The 20,709-nt window shown below is 41.7% G+C and overlaps 1 protein-coding gene across 2 annotated transcripts in view; it reads right to left on the bottom strand.

The window, feature by feature from the left end:
* Nucleotides 1-20,709, bottom strand: part of FRMD5 (FERM domain containing 5) — a 71,620-nt gene that overhangs the window by 12,421 nt on the left and 38,490 nt on the right. Inside the window, exons 2-8 of one of the 2 annotated variants that reach the window (XM_018561368.1) lie at nt 13,558-13,662; nt 9,830-9,872; nt 8,172-8,250; nt 4,834-4,931; nt 3,730-3,853; nt 1,411-1,498; nt 1,215-1,303 (exon numbers count right to left, since the gene is read on the bottom strand). In XM_018561368.1, the coding sequence (XP_018416870.1) occupies nt 1,215-1,303; nt 1,411-1,498; nt 3,730-3,853; nt 4,834-4,931; nt 8,172-8,250; nt 9,830-9,872; nt 13,558-13,662 (626 nt within the window). The remainder of the gene's footprint in view (nt 1-1,214; nt 1,304-1,410; nt 1,499-3,729; nt 3,854-4,833; nt 4,932-8,171; nt 8,251-9,829; nt 9,873-13,557; nt 13,663-20,709) is intronic. The other variant, XM_018561369.1, reaches the window with a different exon arrangement.

Here is a 20,709-nt window from a genome sequence, read left to right as displayed (position 1 = left end):
TGAAGGAGCTAAATTTACAATGTGGGCACATGAGAGGGGTGTACCAAGTGCATGGTTATATGACAGGCGCACAGAGGGAAAAAATAGGAACAGACGATCACTGGCAATAAAGTTTCAGAACAGGAAAGAGACAGAGAACATTGTTTAAAGATGTGCAAATTTCTATCAAAAAGGACAAATGGCTCCGTGTTTGGAAACATGTCTGTAGCCAGTCAAATATTGGCAGTCTGGCAAGTGCCTAACTGGAGCTGGAGTGAATTCCACAATATGGACCTATTTGTCCAAACAGCTTTCACATCAATCTGAAGAGCACAAACAGTATGCTGCAAAGGAGGCAGGTAGGGAAGTTAAGAACTGTCCTTGCCCTTTTCCTTTTGTGAAGGTTTTAGGGCATTTTAAAAGGGTGATATTTACCTGCCTCATGTACAAATGGAGCTGACATCACATACCACTTAAGCCATGCTCCATATTGTGAAACTTCACTTCCTTAGTACACAGCTTGCAGTCTGGAGGTGAGGTTATAGAAGAATTCAACTAATTATTTTAAGTGATATATGGCAGCTGAATCTGTCACAGTCAACTTTCTTCACAGGACCAGCACATGTCCTCAACATAACTCTTTCAAAAGACACTAAAACCCTTATCACTGGAAAGTACAAGTACAGTATCTGCCTCTTCCTCCCCTTCTCCTTTACAGAGTGCAGTACCTATGCTCTTTAAAGTGAACCTGTCCTCCACTCTCAATCTCAAACTAAAGGTGTAGCCCAGCTAACAACACAAGATGGTGGCAGCTGTCCAGAAAAGCCTTTTAGTGTCCCGTTTGAGATTCATATCAATTTCCTGTAGAGACTGAGCTTCCCCTCATGGGCCTTAGCCCAACCCACCTGGCACCTGTTCCATGAAGGTGCCTTGCCTACCAAAAGTGGCCTCTTATTTGGATAGGGGCCAACTGTTGGTCTGGGGCATAGTTCAATAAATAGGCAGGGCTAACGTGCTAAGTAGAGGGACGTTCAGTTTCTACTGCAAGCTGAAAACACTGAGGCTTTTCTGGACAGAAGGTATTAGCAGGCATCTTATGGTGACTGCGTTTATGCAGCACCTTTATTTTCATATGGCCAGTGAGAAGAACAAGTTTACAGAATCCCTAATATTTAAAAAGACAGGGACCAGAAAAAAGGATAACGATGGGGCGGGCAGTGCAGATCAAGACTCACCATTTTATAAAGTGAACCCTCTTATTCCCCTGCAACACGATAAAGCCGAAAGGAGTAAAGGCCAAAAATGCAGAATTCCCAGAGACATCCTGAAAGACAGTGATACAGGACATAGGAAGGAAAGAGAAAGAAAGGAGAGAAGGAATGCAAAGGCTGAGAGAATTATGGTTAGATATGATTCAGAAAATTGCGGTACCTTACAAGGATGAGGATCTACTCCATATGTCTCCAGGGTTTGAGCCTTCCTCAGAAAACACAATTCTGCTCCAGCAGGGGACAAGCCACTAAAATACATGACAAAGGACACATTGATAAAGTACTGCATGGAAAATGGCTTCATGTATGGAAAGTATTCATATTCCCCTTAGCAGAAGATCAGGTTCTTTCCTTCATTATCAAGTCTCATTTTCAATCTGGTTTAAGTGTTATTGGACGATATGGGCAACAAGAACACTTTCCTTTAAAACATATTTTATATGTCAATCCCCACCAAAAAATAAAGTTGACAAATAATGAAAGCATGTCAAAGTGTCAGGTAGGATTGATTATAGAAAACACAGCCAAAGTTTATGCTATAAGGATGATTTTACTTCTGAGAAATGAATTCTCTTATTGGCAGTCACATCATTTGCAGCACATGAAAGAGAACCCCTCACAAAAGAAACGTTTATAATTATCTGAATCTTAAAGCGACACTAAACTCAGAAGTTAAATCTTAAAAATACATTCAAGTACCTTAACTATGAACAGAAATGTATGTTATTTGTGTATCACTCGGCTGTATTCCCAAATCATCTCTGAATTGGTGCTGACACTGTCCTTCCTTCTGGAGGGTGGCTATTTTTTGTTCCCCATGGTCCCTGTGTGTGTTGTAAAGTAGTCACCGCTCCAAGCACACTCCCATGATGGACTACAATCTCACATTTAGTTTCCTAATATTGAGACTATAGTCCATCACAGGAGTGAGCTTGGAGCGTTGACTACTTTACAACACACAAAGGGACCATGGGGAACAAAAGTAGTCACCCTCCAGAAGGAAGGACAGTGTCAGCACCAATTCAGAGATGATTTGAGGATCTACAGCCGAGTGATACACAAATAAGATACATTTATGTTAACAGTTAAGCTACTTGAATTTATTTTGAAGATTTACCTCCTGAGTTTAGTGTCACTTTTAAATTGCATTAAGAGTGTAGCCTTACTGGTCGTGGATTCCCGGATCTTGTCCTTGAATTATTATTCATATTTCACAGGTATTAATGGGGCACAATGTCAAAGTTAGCAAATCACATCAACATTTTAAAGGAGAACTATGAGGTGAGTGCTTTTCACTCACCTCATAGTTCTAGCCGACCTGTGACAATGAGACTGTCACAGGTCGGCTCAGTAGATCGGGAGGTGAGCGAACACATACCGGCGTTCGCTCACCTCTCGATCCTGTCACAGCTCTCTGCTGTGACAGGGGAGGGGCTGAAATCCGCCCTCCCAGCTCCGATCCGCCAGTGCTGACTGGCGGATCGGACGGGGGAGGGGCGGGTACAGCTGGCTATGCCTCTAGATAGGCAGAGCCAGCTGTCACTCACGCAGCTGGGCGGATCCCGGCATAATTGTTGGGATCCGCTTCAGCTGCGGCGTCTCAGTATACCGCGAGCAGAAGCTCGCGGTATACTGCGGCGGTCTAAGTATATGGTGAGCTGCAGCTCGCGGTATACTGAGCTTAGGGTGACGGGAGGACGCTAGTTTTGGGGGGGGGGGGGGGGGGGGGACGGGGGAGGGGCGGGTACAGCTGGCTATGCCTCTAGATAGGCAGAGCCAGCTGTCACTCACGCAGCTGGGCGGATCCCGGCATAATTGTTGGGATCCGCTTCAGCTGCGGCGTCTCAGTATACCGCGAGCAGAAGCTCGCGGTATACTGCGGCGGTCTAAGTATATGGTGAGCTGCAGCTCGCGGTATACTGAGCTTAGGGTGACGGGAGGACGCTAGTTTGTGTCCTCCCGTTACCCTAAGGAGAACTATGGGCAAAAGCCTTAACACCATAGTTCTCCTTTAAGCAAACGTAATGTGCACTCATGTAACCATTGGAAAAGCAAACTGCTCCAAGTAGACAGCCCCATTATAAGGGTCTGCCTGACCTGGTTAACAATGTAGATAAGCATTTTTGTTCCAGGTCAGTGATGTCCGCAGTCTTCCACGATGAATGACAACCAATATCACTGAACCTAGAAGACTAGGCACATACTGTGAGTGCAGGGTGTCACTCGGGATCCTTCATTCACAGTGTAAGGGCGTACTGTCAGCACTGCTTTTTGCATCAGTAAGGACCGCCCAGCCCTCAGAAGAAGCAAAGAGGAAGAGGACCCTGTATCATCACATAATTGGCCTAAAAAGACTTCAGAAAAGGTGATTTAAGCATAAAATACTGTCAGTAGATGTCACAAGGGGGGCGGATCTGCGGGGAGCTTGGAGCCCAGGGTTCGACTTTAAGATGTCAGTTACATGGAGCACGTTCCTTACCTAAGCTCGTGCCTGTGAATCTCAGAAATCCGTCGCTCCAGCTTCTCTGAGTGTTTAGGGAGGAACTGGAACTTGGAACTATATCCCTCTGGGTGTTTTCCAGGATCATAATCGCCAATTTCAGCTGCAGGAGAGACACAGTTGGGTTTAGGATTAAATAATATATAAAGGAAGCTTTGTGGCAGATCAATTATTTGACCAAGTTGGAGAAAACTTGAAGGTAAGACTGCTGCACCAGAGCACCACATAAAACTATCACTGCCAGCGGTGCACACTGGGACCACTCTGTTGCTGGAAAGGGCACATAACATTTTGTTTTTTCCAGCTTGGCAGTAGATGCAACCATTCATGCAGCACATAATAATAGGTGGGTCTATGTTACAGAGTTATTACCTGAGGCTTTGCTACAACTTTTTAGGAAAGGCCTCTGACAGAGCTGACAGTTAAAGGCTGTCTTCCAGTTTTTAGTTAATATCTGCAAAATATTTATAAAGTTTGAACTTTTTCGCAAGGTTGGTGGCGTTTCCGTACGTCAAAATTTGTACGATCTACACTGCACATGCGCAGACGAAAATACGTGCGGTCGATTACCGCAATTCGTCCAGGTGCTTTTTTCTAATTACCGCTGATCCAACCTTGCGATAATCGGGGCAGGATGGGGCCGCCGTACGAAAAGTGTCGTCCGATGATCGCAAGGTGTATGGGCAGCCTAATAGAGAGTCCTCCATCCACACCGTTTAGCATGAATAGGGCAACGTATTTAATTTTCTCTTGGTCAGCCTCTGGGCTGAAGCATAGAAAATCTACCAATGTATAACTAGCTTTAGGCTGGGAGAGGGAGGGGCAGGGTTCTGAGCCAATTAGGACTTTAATGCTGTGCACAGTGCTTTCAGTCTAACATTGTAACATGCCTACAGGGGGAAAGAGCACAGGGATGAGCTCCTCAATGAGCTGCTATTCATTCATTTACTAGTAGATAGCACAGGAAGAAGCAGGATGGCAATGGTTTAGAGGTAAAATAGACAGCAGCATTAGTGCATGAGGCTGGAGGGACACGGTAAATCATCAATATTGAGCCAATGACCGTCTGTCATCAGTACATACCTTGTAATATGTATGCTGCCAGCAAAGCTGCATCGGATGTCTTACAGAGTAATCGTCCATGGTACAAATCTCTCTTCACTTGAAGAAACACTAAATACCTGTGTGAGAGACAGATATTCATGTCATTATCCAATCAGTAGGCAGGGAAATGACACCACTATATTCTTTAAAGTGATATTAAAGTCAAAAGGTTTTTGAGCGATTTCAAATGCTGATGAAATCACTTACAATGGATGCTGCTCCTTGATGTTTAAAAGTTATAGTTTCCTGCAGAATCAGCTGGTCCCCTGAGCACTGGCCCTGATATCCTGTTTTAAGGCGGCTGCTTTCCCTTGCAGGGTCCTATGGAGCCACCCATGTGTGTGCTAGTAAGCTGTGTGTCCCCACAATCACAGGCATAGCAGGACAACCCACTCCCCTCCTTTCTGCTCCCTCCTCCATTCTTCATGCTAGCTGCTGTAGACTGCACTATACTTTGTGATCCTGTACTGGACAGAATGTTCAGGGAAGTGTAGCTGGAAGAGTTGGAGCTGCTCAGAAATATGATGACTGTATGTGCTTGGGCAAAATCTAAATAAATACTTTGCTGGGCAATGTATATTAGTTTGATCTGGATTCATTATTGAGAAAAAAAATTGAGAGTTTAATAGTATTTTAACTTTATCATAGAAAGTGGAGTCACCCACCGGGCTATGCTGTCTGGCAGAGGTGTAAGAATGACAAGACTGGGTGAAGAGAATCACAAACCCCTTGGAGAATAATAGTTTTGGAGTTCAGCTTTAATTGTTGTGGGTCGCAGCACACAAGACTGTGTTAGGTTTATAACACTTATCAGTAGAAGGACGATTGCACTTATGAGCTGAGCAGTCAATGCAAGCTTTTAAACGGTCCTCAGGGAATGTAACATTTGTATAAATACAGCAGTACAATTTAGACAGAGTTCAGTCTCTGGTTAGAGATGACATCATCTGGCAGACAGATAGTGACAATCCAGAGTGTAATAAAACACCATCATAATGAGGAAAGGATTTGTTGGTCAGTGAGATACAAGATGGATAGATTAAGACACGGATGAATTAATACCTGGCAGGCACTCAAGCCACAGTTTTCGGCTGAGACTGCAACCGGGGCAGAAGGAAATTACATAAGGGCAACTTATTGTAGGTGATCTAAAGTGTTTTCTAAAGCAAAGTGACTGTGATATTCATATCAACCAGAGGCTCATATTCATTTCTACCCTCCAAAGAAAACCATTAACTGTAATTAGATTGCCGTCTTCCCTTTCAGATATCTTTTATAGTGTTCCCCGCTGTAAGAACTTGGACTTTGCATTACTGCACTGGTTTGTCTTCTTCTGTATCAACAGAAGAAGGTCCCCACCTCTTCTTCTGTATCAACATTATTTTTATTATAAAACGATTGAAATACCTAGAACTTATTAGGCTTTGTTTTTCTTTAAATTAAAGTGACACCCAACCACAGGAGTTAAACCTTAAAGGGTTATTAAACCCTCATTTGTTTTTGCATATATCTACTGCTAGCAAGTGGTAGATATATGCAAAATTATTTTAAAAAAACACCTCTTTTTTTAAAGGGTTAATACTTACCTTGTTTCTCTTTCCTTTTTTCCACCTGTAAATCCAGCCAGTAAGTCTGTTATTTTTCTACTTCTTTTAACAGGCCAAGCTGTCCAGTCTACGTGGCAGATAGAGGCTTGAAACAAACCATTTAACGCTGACAAGGGGCCTTACGATGGTCAGCTTTTGTTAATTTACGTAAAACCCTTATCCCAAAAGCAAAAAAATTAAAATTTCTGTAACTGCTTAAATAGTGTTAGCTAGAGTTCATCTTCATGTGTTAGTGAAGTCTATCTACAGCTGTCGGTACAGCTAAGGCCTCCTTCACACCAGACAGTGCGTTCCGGCCCGATTCTGGCCAGAACGCACTGCATCGCATTGCGGCCAGCTCACTATGTTGTGGGGCAGGAGGGGGCGTGACGGTCCATTGTGAATGGTACCATAGCCACGCCCTCTGGTTGCAATTCTAGATAGGCAGAGCCAGCTGTCACTCACGCAGCTGGGCGGATCTCGACATCGATGTCGGGATCCACTCCGGCTGCGGCGTCTCAGTAGCTCAGTCGCTGTAGCTCGCGGTATACTGAGCTTAGGGTGACGGGAGAAAGCTAGTTTGTGTCCTCCCGTTACCCTAAGGAGAACTATGGGGAAAAGCCCTGACCCCATAGTTCTCCTTTAAGAACAAACCTACAGACCCTATCTTGTTCGTAACCAGTGGACTGCCTGTACTGTATATATCATAGCTTAGCCTACCTTAAACTTGGCTGAAGCACTTACATTAACCTACAGATGGATAAAAGCTTACTGTATTTGATAATAAAGTGTTGAACATTTCATGTATATACAACTCCTCTGTTTATGATACGATCACTTTACGATCCGTTTATCGGAACATAACCCCATTGTATACCGAGGAGTGTATGTAAATCCATTCAAGTACCTTAACTATTAACAATAATGTATCTTATTTGTGTATAACTCGGCTGTAGAGCCTCAAATCATCTGAGTTGGTGCTGACACTGTCCTTCCTTCTGGAGGGTGACTACTTTTGTTCCCCATGGTCCCTGTGTGTGTTGTAAAGTAGTCACCTCTCCAAGCTCACTCCTGTGATAAACTGCAATCTCAAAACAAATTAGTAAACTAAACATGAGACTATAGTCCATCACAGGAAGTGAGATTTGAGCGGTGGATACTTTACAAAATACACAGGGACCATGGGGAACAAAAGTAGACACCCTCCAGAAGGAAGGCGCTGCCCTTTGTAGTTTCCCTGTCACTTCAAACTATCTTCGAACATGTCTGGTTGCTCCACTGAGGAACCCTGTACTAATTTGTGTCAGATCATGGCCCATACACAATATACAGGCATGTCTAAGAACATTACCAAGTAAAAGAGCATTATCATAGTATTCTGCCATGAGCATTTTACATAGCCCTACAGACTGCAATCAGTGGAAGAAATACAATAAAAAGTAAGTCGTTTACGTAAACCATTAAGTCTGGAAAAATATTTTTAGTTCATACTGTTGGCGATATATAGAACACCTGTATAATGATCATAACAATAATAATAATAATTGTTTTTGCAGTCCTGTAACCATATACATTCCCAACAGTCCCATACACATAAAGAGATAGTGCTCACAGGCCCTGATAGCAGGAAATATTTATGTATATCTATTGTCTTTGTTCAGGGGAGCACAGTCCTTGTTTTTCCCAGCAATGCCTATACAAGTGATTGTGCTGTGACTACATAGCACTTACCGGGTGATTTCTTCTTTTAAAGCTGCTGGGTCTGGAGGATAGAACTTTACTCGAAAGCACATGATAAATGGAGAGCGAGCTGGACAAGAGAAGATTGAAAGTTCAATACATTGCAACCTACTTGAACAAAACAAGTATCTCTGCTATCGGCTGCTTTTAAACATTATAATGAACATAGAATCAGGTAAAACATTTTTATGTTAAAGGCATAGTACAACAAAAAAATAATAAATGCACACACATTAATAAAGAAACATTTTTTTAATTCATTTTCATGCATTTATTTATTTATTTTGCATTTCAGGCTGCAAAGCATTGCAACCACAATCAGGGGATCGTTCTCAAATTTGGCCTGTCAATGGCCACTGTTTGTCTTCCGTTGGATTAAAAGAAAAGTGACTTCTGACACAGATCCAAGTGTAGTCCAGAGTTTCATAAGTCTCTCTCAATAGATGGCAAAATCAAACTAATTATATTAAATCACTTTTTTAAATCAGTTAAAATGGTATATTTTTGTTGTATTTTATTCTAATTTTATATATATGCTACTGCCTATGGGCTCTATTAAAATGACACTAAACTCATGAGTTAAATCTTAAAAATGCATTAAGGTAACAATGAAGCACATAACCTTAACTATTATCAAAATGTATCCTATTTGTGTGTCACTCGGCTGTAGATCTGCAAATCATCTCTGAATTGGAGGGGGGCTACTTTTGTTCCCTATGGTCCCTGCGTGTGTTGTACTACATTCCCAATACCAATTAGTAATAACAATGGTAAACATGGCCCTGTCCCAACTTTTCTGAGACGTGTTGCTGCCATCAATTTCAAAATTACATAATTTTTTCTTAAAATGGTACATTTTGCCAGTTTAATCTTTTGATATATTTTCTATTTTCTACTGTGAATAAAATGGGTTTATGGGTTTATTAGATTTACAAATAATTGCATTCTGTTTTTATGTAGATTTTTTACAATGTCCCAACTTTTTTGGAATTGGGGTTGTAGTAGAATACGGGAGTAAGCTTGGAGCAGTCACTACTTTACAACACACATAAGGGACCATGAGAAACAAAAAGTAGCCCCCCTCCAGAAGGAAGGACAATGTCAGCACCAATTCAGAGATGATTTGAGGATCTACAGCCGATTGATACACAAATAAGATACATTTTTGTTAATAGTTAAGGTACTTGAATGTATTTTTAGGATTTAACTCCTGAGGTTAGTGTCACTTTAAGCTGCCCACAGGCGTTAGAAGAGATATGATCCAGCAAGTTTCCTGGGATAAGAAATTGCTGCCTATTCGAGTCATGCAGAAGAGTCCGGTAGGAATGTCTGATTGTTCCTCAGGTACTGCAGACATGAAGGCTCTTTACAGTAATGCAAACTCGCTGTCGGACTTAAATAACACTTTTACCTTTTACACATGACATCTTTTAAGTTTGTAGTAACTTTGAATAACAATAGAAAATATATTTATTTAGCAATAGGTCTTCTTCTAGCTTTTCTGTTTTACCCAACAGCATCAGGACTAGATGGAAATTCGGTATGTGGCATTTTAAGAATGATAGTGTGACCCTGTTTGATGGCTGTTTAATAACACCAAACAGTTTCTGCTTATGATAAACTAATCCGTCAGTGTGGGAATAACTTACATCTCATTTGTTTGGCGATCCCTTTTGTAAACTCCAACCAGTGCTAAAAAAAAAATCAATACAATATGATGTTAAAAAACAAACAATGCCAGGACATTACAGACTTTTGTACTGGCACATCACAATTATTTTAACATATAATTAGCATGTTAGAAACTGAATTATAGTGCAAATTCCATACCATTTCACTATATCCTATATCTACAAGATAGAGCTCAATAACAATGAAGCACATCCATTTACAGTGTGCGCCGGTGGACTAAACTGTAATCTTATTATCTTGTTTTTTAATTCAAGTTCAGAAAAATCAGAAAACCCGCTAAACTCTACAACTCTGGTGCCCCCTACCGGCTGTAGTGTGGAAATAATGATCACAGCTCGGACATGGCAGCTGCAATTTCCAAAATAGATTACTGACTACCTTCTAATGGAAGTAACAGGACTGCATTTAAAGTGGCAGATGTGCTATGATTGTATTTGTGTTAACTGTATATTGGTTAAACGGGCCTATTTATTTTATATTTATTGTACTCTTTAATATAATGAAGATCTCTAGAAATGCATCTTCCCAATTCATAAAAAGGAAAAAGAATTTCAATAAAGAGATAATATCCTGCTGTGCCTCATTTCCTACAATCACATCAGAATGCAGAGTATGCATTCATTTACATATGTACCAATCAATGTGCTATAATAAGCATCAACAGTTTGTATAGAAGTCACCAAGGTACAGACATGGACGGGAGGAAGAGTAGAGTCTGCAGGAGCCAGAGCATTGCACCCATGACACACTGATCGCGGTTGCAGTGCTTTACTGGCTCCGATGCAAAAAGAAATAATAAATGCACATGTTTTATTTTATGAAGAAAGGATACATTTATAATTTTTTTCAGAAAGGTGGAATTTCCCTTTAACTACACATGAACACCTTCATATATGACCATCGTTTCTGTTACAGATTTAATTCCTTCCTAACAAGTTGGCACTTTGCTTTGGTCTCCTGTCTGCAACATCAGCTGTAACTAGAGACATGAATGTGTAATGCAGATACGTCCTGGTGGAAGTTCCCAGTGACCTGGTGACACAGAGACTATACACCAGCATTGTGACACAGAAATTATGTGAAAGCTCGGGACAATTATCTTCTAATCACAATTGTAGAAAAGGATTGAAAACTCTTAGCACAATTTTACATGTTTTGGGGTCCTGGGTTTCATCACAGCCAGGTAGTTTGAATGTACTTCCATTGTTCCTGAGCTTCTGTTCCCTCACATTCACTTAATGTGGAGGGGGCGGGTACAGCTGGCTCTGCCTCTAGATAGGCAGGGCCAGCTGTCACTCACGCAGCTGGGCGGATCCCGTCATCTACATCAGGATCTGCTCCAGGTGCGGCGTCTCAGTATACTGAGCTTAGGGTAACGGGAGGACGCTAGTTTGTGTCCTCCCGTTACCCTGAGAACTATGGGGAAAAACACTGACCCCATAGTTCTCCTTTAAAGTAGGACTGAAACCAAAACGTTTTTTTTGTTTTGGATAGAGTAGGGGAGGGTTATATCCCCGTCAGCTTTTTTTCCCTGTCATCTGTGTCCCATTGGGAAGATTTCACTTCAAATCCTGTCGGATAGCCACAACAGGAAGTGAGATGAAATCTCTCAAAGAGAGGGAAATCCCTGGTGTCCCAACCAGTTCTGGTGACAACCTAATCTTTAGGCTTTTCTTTCACTTTACAGTCACCAGGACATATATAGATGGTGATTCTCCCTAGCGGGGACACAGACAGCAATAAGATCCTGACAGGGGTTCTAATCTCTACCCAAAATTTTAAAAAAAGGTTTTGGCTTCAGTTGCACTTTTACCACTTTATTACTGATGTACATAAATAAAAGTCCTACCTAAACCAAAATCTTGGCATTGTTTTATACAGCCGGCACCCCAGCTTTCACATACAAGTGCACTGTTTTCATTTCCATACAAGTGACCAGGCAGCTCTACACCCACCCCATCACCTGTATGCAAATGCAAAAGGTAATGCTTCATCAACTTCAGGGGGATCCATAGGTGACATTAGGGGTCTGATAGACCCCTGATTTCTCCATAAAGAGGACCTGTCACTTGCTCAGTGCTATTAGCCCCCTATGTGACAGCAAAAAAGTTAAGTATAAAAATGTAAAAAAAAGTTTACCTATAAAAACAAAAAAAATGCTTCCCCCGGCTCCGCTGCCCCTCCTGTGGGCCCGGAATCGGCATTATGGGTGTCAGTGGGTAGTAGGAAGAGAGACCAGCAAATGTCAGTTCGCCGAACTCCTCCTCACTGAATGGAGTCAGAAGCGACGCTGATTGCATCACTTTCGGCTCCTCAGATGTCATTCTCTGGCTAGAGAAGTTTGGGAAGAATATATTCAAGCACAATCTGTGTCACCTATGGACAATTTAGGATACTGTATTTTTCCGCCGTTTCATGGACGCAAACAAGTTTTAAGCTTTGCGTGTTGGGTATTTATTTACTCGGCACAACCTTATTTTTTATATTTTACAAAAAAAGGTGTATTATATTGTGTTCTTTGCACTAAAATTACCTTACGTGTATTTTTTACTGAAATGTCGGGCCTGATAAAGAGTTGTGCTAGGGGATAGGGTTTAAGTAATTTTCAGTTCTAAAATGTGGACTATAACACGTGTGCAAAATACACTCTGGCAGCGAAAGTGTATAAGCCCTCCAACTCCATCTACATGCACATGCACATTCAATCGCACATATGCGTCGGGTGCGCCTACCTGTAAAAACTATTGCGCCACACATGTGACATATCAATGCGAACGACGGAATGAGAGCAATCATTCTGGGGCCATCACTCACTGTTAACTCTAAATTAATGAGCAGTAAAGGCATTTAAAGTGTCACCTATAGGCAATTTGAGGTGCTGTTGCTTTTTTTGCTATTACACAGGCTCACACAATTTTAAGGTTTGACATGTTTGATATCTATTCACCCAATGCAACCCCATCTTTTATATTTAACCCAAAACATTGTATTATATTATGTTTGTGTGTAATACAATTCATATTAATGTACTTTTTCCTGAAAAATATAAAGTTACTAAAGATTTATTCTGCTTTTTAAAAAAATTAATTGTTTCAGCAAGGAGCTGATCTCCCTTCCTCTTCCTCCTGACGCCCTCTCGACCCGATCCCGGGCCGCAGATGGGGCAGCGGATCCCGGGATTGAAGGTGAGGGGTCAGGAGGGGGGGCAAAAAACTGGCGCCGGCCCGCAGACGGGGGGCGGCCGAAAAAACGAGCACATATAGACGATCGGCAGGCTATAGAGCCGCCGATAGTCTTTATGTGAAACACCTGGTAATGGGTGTTTGCATTGGTCGGGTCTTTTCTGCCCGTGCGCACCCGCAAGCAGAAAACAAATGCCGTCTGGAAACGACAACCCGCCAATGCTGCAGTGCTGTCCGTTTTTTTACAATGGGCGGACGGCAACTGGTTACAGTAGTTTTCCAGCCAAAAATTTTAATGTTAACGTGTGCAAAAATAAAAAACCGTCTGTCAGGGAAGTAATTAAGTATGTGTGTATTATTACGGGACTGTTAGTGTCCCCCCCCCCCCATTGCTGGGGATAGTCTGAATGGCTTTTTTTTCTCAGCAGCTTGTTGTAGAACATGTGGACATTGTATCAATGAATGAAGTGTAGTCACACTGTGACAGGTGGCGTCACACTCACCCTCTGCTTGTCAGGATCTACATAGCGGATTCCAAAGTAATCTTTCTCCAACAGATTCAGATGGTGGCACAAGAGGTCGAACAGGTGCTGGCCTTTTGCATCTCTCTGTAAAACAAGAAATAAGAAGACAACATGATTAGAGAACAGAAAAGACCATACTGAAGAGGACAATTTATAAAAACAATAGGATAAATTAAGTTGTTTTTAAAGAAAAACAGTAAATCTACACATGAGGTAATTATGTCATATGTGACACATGTGAGGTAATACTGTCATATACAGTATGCAACATTTGTAAGGTAATAATCTAATATACAGTATGCAACATGTGTGAGGTAATAATGTCATATATGTGACACTTGTGAGGTAATAATGAAATATACATGATACAGGTGGCAAGTATGAAGTAATAATGTCATATAGGTGACACGTGAGGTAATAATGATATATTATCTAATAGAGGGAGACTCCCTGAACATCAGGGAGACTTGAGATCCCTGCATATGATGATGTAACAGGTGGATAAATGAAATGGTTTATATAAAAATAGGGAATCTACACGTGTGAGGTAATAATATCATATAGGAGACACATATGAGAAAATAATGTCACAGATGTGACACATTTGAGGTAATAATCAGATACACATGATACAAGTGACACGTGTGAAGTAATAATGTTAAATGTGACATGTGTGAGGTAATAATTAAATATATATGATATACCGTGTATGTGACACGCGTGAGGTAATTCAGCAGTTGAGGTGTATGTATAGGGATGAATAGGGAAAACCTTTTCCAATATTAAACTGAGCAGGGAAGAGTTAATACCTGTCAGGACTGAATCCATGTGAACAAGAGAACAAAAAATGAGACCTACTTCACGCCGCAACACAAATCAAGTGAAAATACACCTCTATATCACACTATGCCAGTACCATAGACCGTGCAAAAACAACACACGGTGACTAATAACTAGAAAATTGGATGGCACTGCTTGGACATGTGTGTAAATAATCATATAAAATCTATTTTAAAAAATGTATTCATACCATATTAAACAATTAAAAGCTTACTGTATATTCCTAGGGCCCTGATATGATAAGAATAAAATTGGTTTATTATATATCTTATTATATGATTACTTACATGTATACAAGCAGTGAGGTCCAGTTTTATAAGTACTGGTTCCCTTGTGTTAAGGAATATATTCCTGGCACCGCTCCATACAAAACTAAAATAAAGTTTTGGCTACACAGTCCCTGATGCCCAACACGTGACCCGCTGGCTCTCTGTGTGCGGCCCGCCATGTCCTGGGTCTGCCGGCTGGACTATGTGTACAGCCCAGGGTGTCCTAAGATGTGTCTACCATCGGGGCTCTCTGTGAGGCCCGCTGTTTCCTGGGCTGGGTCTGCAATCTAGGTTCTGTGTGCGGCCCGCTGTGTCCTGGGCTGGGTCTGCACTCTGGGCTCTGTGTGCAGCCCGCTGTGTCCTGGGCTGGGTCTGCACACTGTGTGCATCCCGCTGTACCCTGGGCTGGGTCTGCACTCTGGGCTCTGTGTGCAGCCCGCTGTGTCCTGGGCTGGGTCTGCACTCTGGGTACTGTGTGCAGCCCGCTGTGTCCTGGGCTGGGTCTGCACTCTGGGCTCTGTGTGCAGCTCATTGTGTCCTGGGCTGGGTCTGCACTCTGTGTGCATCCTGCTGTACCCTGGGCTGGGTCTGCACTCAGGGCTCTGTGTGCGGCCCGCTGTACCCTGGGCTGGGTCTGCACTCTGGGCTCTGTGTGCGGCCCCTTGTGTCCTGGGCTGGATTCACAATCTAGACTCTGTGGGGCTCGCTGTTTCCTGGGCTGGGTCTGCACTCTGGACTCTGAATGCAGCCCACCATGTCCTGGGCTGGGTCTGCCATCTGGACTCTGTGTCCGGCCTGCCATGCCCTGTCATTTAGACTAGGTGTGTGGCCTCCAAACTAGTAATGTGGCATTATGCTGGGATATTGGTCCCAGCAGGATGGTTCCAAGTACTGAATGCAAACCCTATGACACAGCATACTGTATGTCTTCATGTGATGTCCCAAATGTGCTGATGCATTACACTGGTTACCAATATCCCAATTTTTTTCCATGGAAAATCCTTTCACACATGGCAACTGTAAAGGTTTTGAACTGTGTACATAAAGGATGCGCACAATTATAGCAAGATAGGATCATATGAGGCATAAAATTGACATCGACTTTAAAATTGTTGTCTAGAATTCTGATGCCAAGAATAATTTCAAATAAAAACGTCCTGTCATTTACATGCCACTCAGCATCACACTGATCTTTATCACATATAGATCTTGTTTTTGGTTCAGCAAACATCTTCCCAGCAGCCCAAATTCTCCCTTGGGGCCCATCAGAACAAGCTCCACTGGAGCTGAGGTTATCTCTTCCTCAGAGGGTATCAGATAAGCGATGGCAAATCCTGGATCCATGGTATTAAAGTTTATAGCAAAGTACTTTACCACTAAAATGGATGTTAAGATGCTTCAAAAACTCTATTAGGGGGTTAAAGTTGTACTAGCAATGGCACAATCTCCTGTTTTTACTGCTACCAGCAAAAAATAAAGCCGTTGTTGGAAGAGCCTATATACGTATCTGATAAGTCAGGTGCATCAAATATCTGCTGGCAAACAACTTTCCGAGACATATGGCTTAAATGAACATCCTCACCCAAAATGCCTACTGCATCAGTCACAGAGGATTTCAGAGCAAAGAGATAAAAATAGTAAATACCTTGTGTGCTTAGCTAAGGAATAACCGCTGATTACTAAAAATGCTCTAATAGCACAAGAGACCGCTTCAGCATCCAACCTTTCTGAACTATAGAGAATTGATATTCATCCAAACTATCATATGCTGCACATCATAACTGTTACATTATTTTTTAATATAAATTTATATTTAATTTTGAAAATGTCTTTACATTCATTTTTAGATGATGTTCTGCTTCTTCTGAGAAGAGTTTGTATAATTAGATGCAGATATTACCATCAAAGAGGTGCAAATTGCTATTGTGAGCCTTCCAGCTGGAAAATCCCCATGAATTTTACAGGACACTTATGGAAATTTCAGCAGCTTGTTCTTTCTCTGTCATTCACAGAGCACTGGAGATTGGCAAAGTTCCTCCATCAATGGCTGCGGTGATAATTATAGTAATTCTCAAGACCATTAATAATCCTATATTATAGTCTTCTTACTGTCTCTTTCTTTCTTTGGAACCTTCATGTGAAATTACTAGACAAAACACTGGCTTGTCATTTGAACAAATTTGCAGAGTTGCAGGAACCAAGGAAAGCTTAATACCAGGTAAAGGTCATGTATGAATATTCAATATAATACTCCAGCTTCTCCGCTACATATAACAATTTCATCTGTAAGGCATTGGCATTCTGCTGAATGGGAAATAGACACCATGGAATGGTGATATTTTTGGGAAATTCTGCAGCAGTATTGGATCAATCAAAGCTTCCTTTTCTGGATCCGATTACACTGTAATTTGCCACAAGCGCGGATAGCTGCGGTCACGGAGCCGCCCACCACCGCTGATCGCGCTAGCTGTGCCATTATTTTCTAATGGCACCCTAGCCACGCCAGGCGGATTGCACGGTTTCCCGCCGCGATTCTGCCTGTGCATTTGAACACTATCGAACACTATCGTAGCTAAAAAAGCCAAGCGTCGTGTGTTGCAAAAAAGGTACATGTACCTTTTTTCTGTGATTGTGGTATGCATGTAACCTCGCGAGCGGCAACCGCTGTGTGCAAATGCACCCAACGCGTGGTCCCGGGTTGCGTGTCCCGAATCGCCCAAGTCTGCACCAGCCGTTACACATTTAGCCCTCACAGACAGGTCCATTTTGTCTCATTGATCACGCAGAGTACATTTTTAATAATTCATTCTCTCTACCTCTATAAAATTTTGTGTTTGTTTAAAAAAAAAAAAATTTTTTCAAGTGAATGCTGCTGATCTTTCTCAGTCCATTTCAGCCAATTCCTATCTACATGCACTTGCTGCAAATCATTGCTCTGCATTGGTTTACTGTAAGTGACAACGATGGACGAAGCAATCTGCATACCAATAAGATTTAAAATGTTATTCACTAAGCTGCCGAAGGCAGCCGAGTGAATAACCGAGCCGAAGTGAAGTGAGCCGAACAACGTTCGGCTTTTGACGGGAACTGTCAAAACCCCTGAACAGCGATTGGCCGCAGTCACTCTTCGGCCAACAATTTTCAACCAAGCTCCTTCAACAAAAGACAACTGAAAATAAACTTTCGCCAAGCCAGCAGGGACACCCACTGTAAGAATTTCAGCCAACTCATGTGAATCAGCCAAAATTCTAACAGTGTATGGCCAGCTAAAGATTAGTGGTTGTTGAGGAATGTGAATTGTCACATGTGACATCCTATTTTGGCTCACTGCATGTCAAATAAGCTATTAGGTCTCAGCCCATACAGTTTATTTGGCGCATAGTAGAATGTGTAACTGTCTTGTACCATCATCCTCTTGGCACCCTACTGCACACCTTTATTGCACCAACTATTGACAAACTAATTTTCTACATTATTACTTAATTGGTGCAGATTGTGAGACTTTTTCTGCAAAAAGTGACACAGGATTTTGTTTTACAATTGGTGCACTAGTCACATCTTTCTTTTAAAACTCTTCAAATTAAAATAACATTTCACACATCAAAAAAGCCAAATATCTGACGCACCGACAATAGTTTATCTGACCCAATGTGTTCAAAATCTTAGTTTTCTTCCTTGAAGCTGGCTATGAACATATCAATGTTGATCCATGGGTGGCCCAGCGATCACCACTGGTTCAACAAAAGTCAATTTTTTAATCGACTTTTGTCACAGGAATATGGTGGAAGATCATTGGTCGAACAGTGACCACATCCAATCACCTGCAATCACTATTAGGGTATTCTGACAGCTGTCATAATACAATAGCTGGCAGGGGGAGAATTCCTCATCCAAGCTGATTAGCATGGATGGGGGAATCAAGTGGTTTTTTTTCCACAGTCTGAATGAGAAAAATCATGCATCATCTTTAGACAGCAGTAAAAAAATCCTGTCTCATTTATGCGACCATTCTAGAGGTCAGAAGGCAATGGTAATGCAATTCCCTTACTCCTCAACTGGATGGACTTGTGTTTGGTCTTATCAGATGGCCTGGAGGCTTTTTCAATAACCTAAACAGGACTTTTACCCCTTTCACTAACAATCACATCAGCACTCTGGAAATGTAGCCCTGGCCTCAGAGATGCATCCTGGGAATGCTACATCACCAGTGCCTTCCTGGGAAACCTCATTTGTAAACTGCAAAAGCTCATAAGATCTTGTTGGTAAAGGCATTTTTCCCCCTGAGATGTGAACTGTCACATGTTCCAGAAGGCAAGTGTTCCAGGAAGTAAAGTGAGATGATTTCATCTGCCCTAATTGAAAATGGCCACCGTCAGAAGAATGGAAAGGTAAGGAAAAACAAGGTATGCAAGGAATAAAAAGCCTATAGATAAAAATGATCTATAAGTATCTGATTGTAGCTTGCCATTACTAAACATATCTAAAAGGTGGCTTTGTTGTAATTGTTAAGCTAAAAGGTGAGGTTGCCCTTTAACAGGGGTGCCCATTAGGTAGATCGTGATCTACCAGTAGCTCTCAAAGCTAATGCTGGTAGATCACGAAGGGTGTGAATGGTGGCCCCTTTATTCCATTTTGGTATATTTATTTAGCTGTGCACACATGATTACCTATTAGCCTGAGTCTGCTGAGCTAAGCTCCCTGACACCTTTCTGGTGGATACTGGTGGTTGAAGTGCTATGTATTACATCAAAGAATATTAGTTTACACAGCCTGTTGCACTACACTGTTTGCAAAATAAAGCAAGGTGAGCCAGGAGAGAGAGCAAGGAGAGACAGCCAAGAAAGCGAAGAGAGATAGCCAGGAGAGAAAACGAGGAGAGACAGCCAGGAGAGAGAGAGGAGAGACCGCCAGGAGGATGAGCAAAAAGAGACAGCCAGGAGAGAGCAAGGAGAGACAGCCAGGAGAGCGAGGAGAGACAGCCAGGAGAGCGAGGAGAGACAGCCAGGAGAGACAGCCAGGAGAGCGAGGGAGGTTTTTTTTTCGTTGGTAGATCTCATGTAGCTCGTCATTTGAAAAGTAGATCTTAACACAAACAATTGTGGGCACCCCTGCTCTTTAAGCTCACCATACATTGCTCCAATGTCAGTGGGGCTGAATAAGAAAAAACTAAAAGTGTATCACAATTCTAAACAAAGCCATCACAGTTATATGTAGCATGATACTGTAGCAGAAATTCTCCAAAACATGCCAATTCATTATTACAATGGCAAAGATATTTCATGATCATTAGGATGATGTCTCAAAGAACTTTTCTACAGCTGTTACTCCAAAACTGGATTCCTTGTTCCAACTGGATCTCCCTCACACAATATCAATCCATGATGTCAACTTCATAAAATAACCAAAAACAGACAGAGTTGCAATGTAAAACTGCATATGGTTTGGTCTTGTATCAACTTTCATGAATTTTGGATGGGTGCTCTAGATTTAGCATCAAGACTCAAATAAAATCTCTTCTAGGATTGGATGATGAGCTAAATGCTTTGAATCACCTTAGGCATTGTGAGAAACAACTATCTTATAATTATAATCTAGAGAACTGCCTTGAACTGGTTTCCAAACTCACTTACCAAAGAAAGCTGCTTGAGTCGCTTCAATTAACTCTACAATTTCCCCTACTTTATGTTGTCCTAGATTGTTCACTTCTCCTGCCTTCTCCAAACTCTTCACCCTTTTGTGAATAACCCTGTTAGTGTTTTACTACACATAACCTTTTATCCATCTTCTTATTTTTGTATTTGTTACTTTAAAAGGCCAGTATAAAAGGAAAATAAGTGGTGACAAAGAAACACTTGGGTTTAATCCAATCACTTTTTTGTGATCCACATCACTGGAGGCATGGCAGAGGATGTGTCCTATGCTAACATGCTTTGTACTATAAGTTGACACTCTTTTCTATCTCAGAAAAAAAAAAAAAAAAAAAAGGAAAAAAATTTTAAAAACAGTAAATACAAAAAAAGGG

The sequence above is a fragment of the Nanorana parkeri genome, unplaced genomic scaffold (assembly GCF_000935625.1).
Source record: "Nanorana parkeri isolate BGI_ZX_2015 unplaced genomic scaffold, ASM93562v1 scaffold519, whole genome shotgun sequence".
In the NCBI taxonomy this organism is placed as follows: Eukaryota; Metazoa; Chordata; class Amphibia; order Anura; family Dicroglossidae; genus Nanorana; species Nanorana parkeri.
This window is presented reverse-complemented; position numbering and strand designations above follow the sequence as displayed.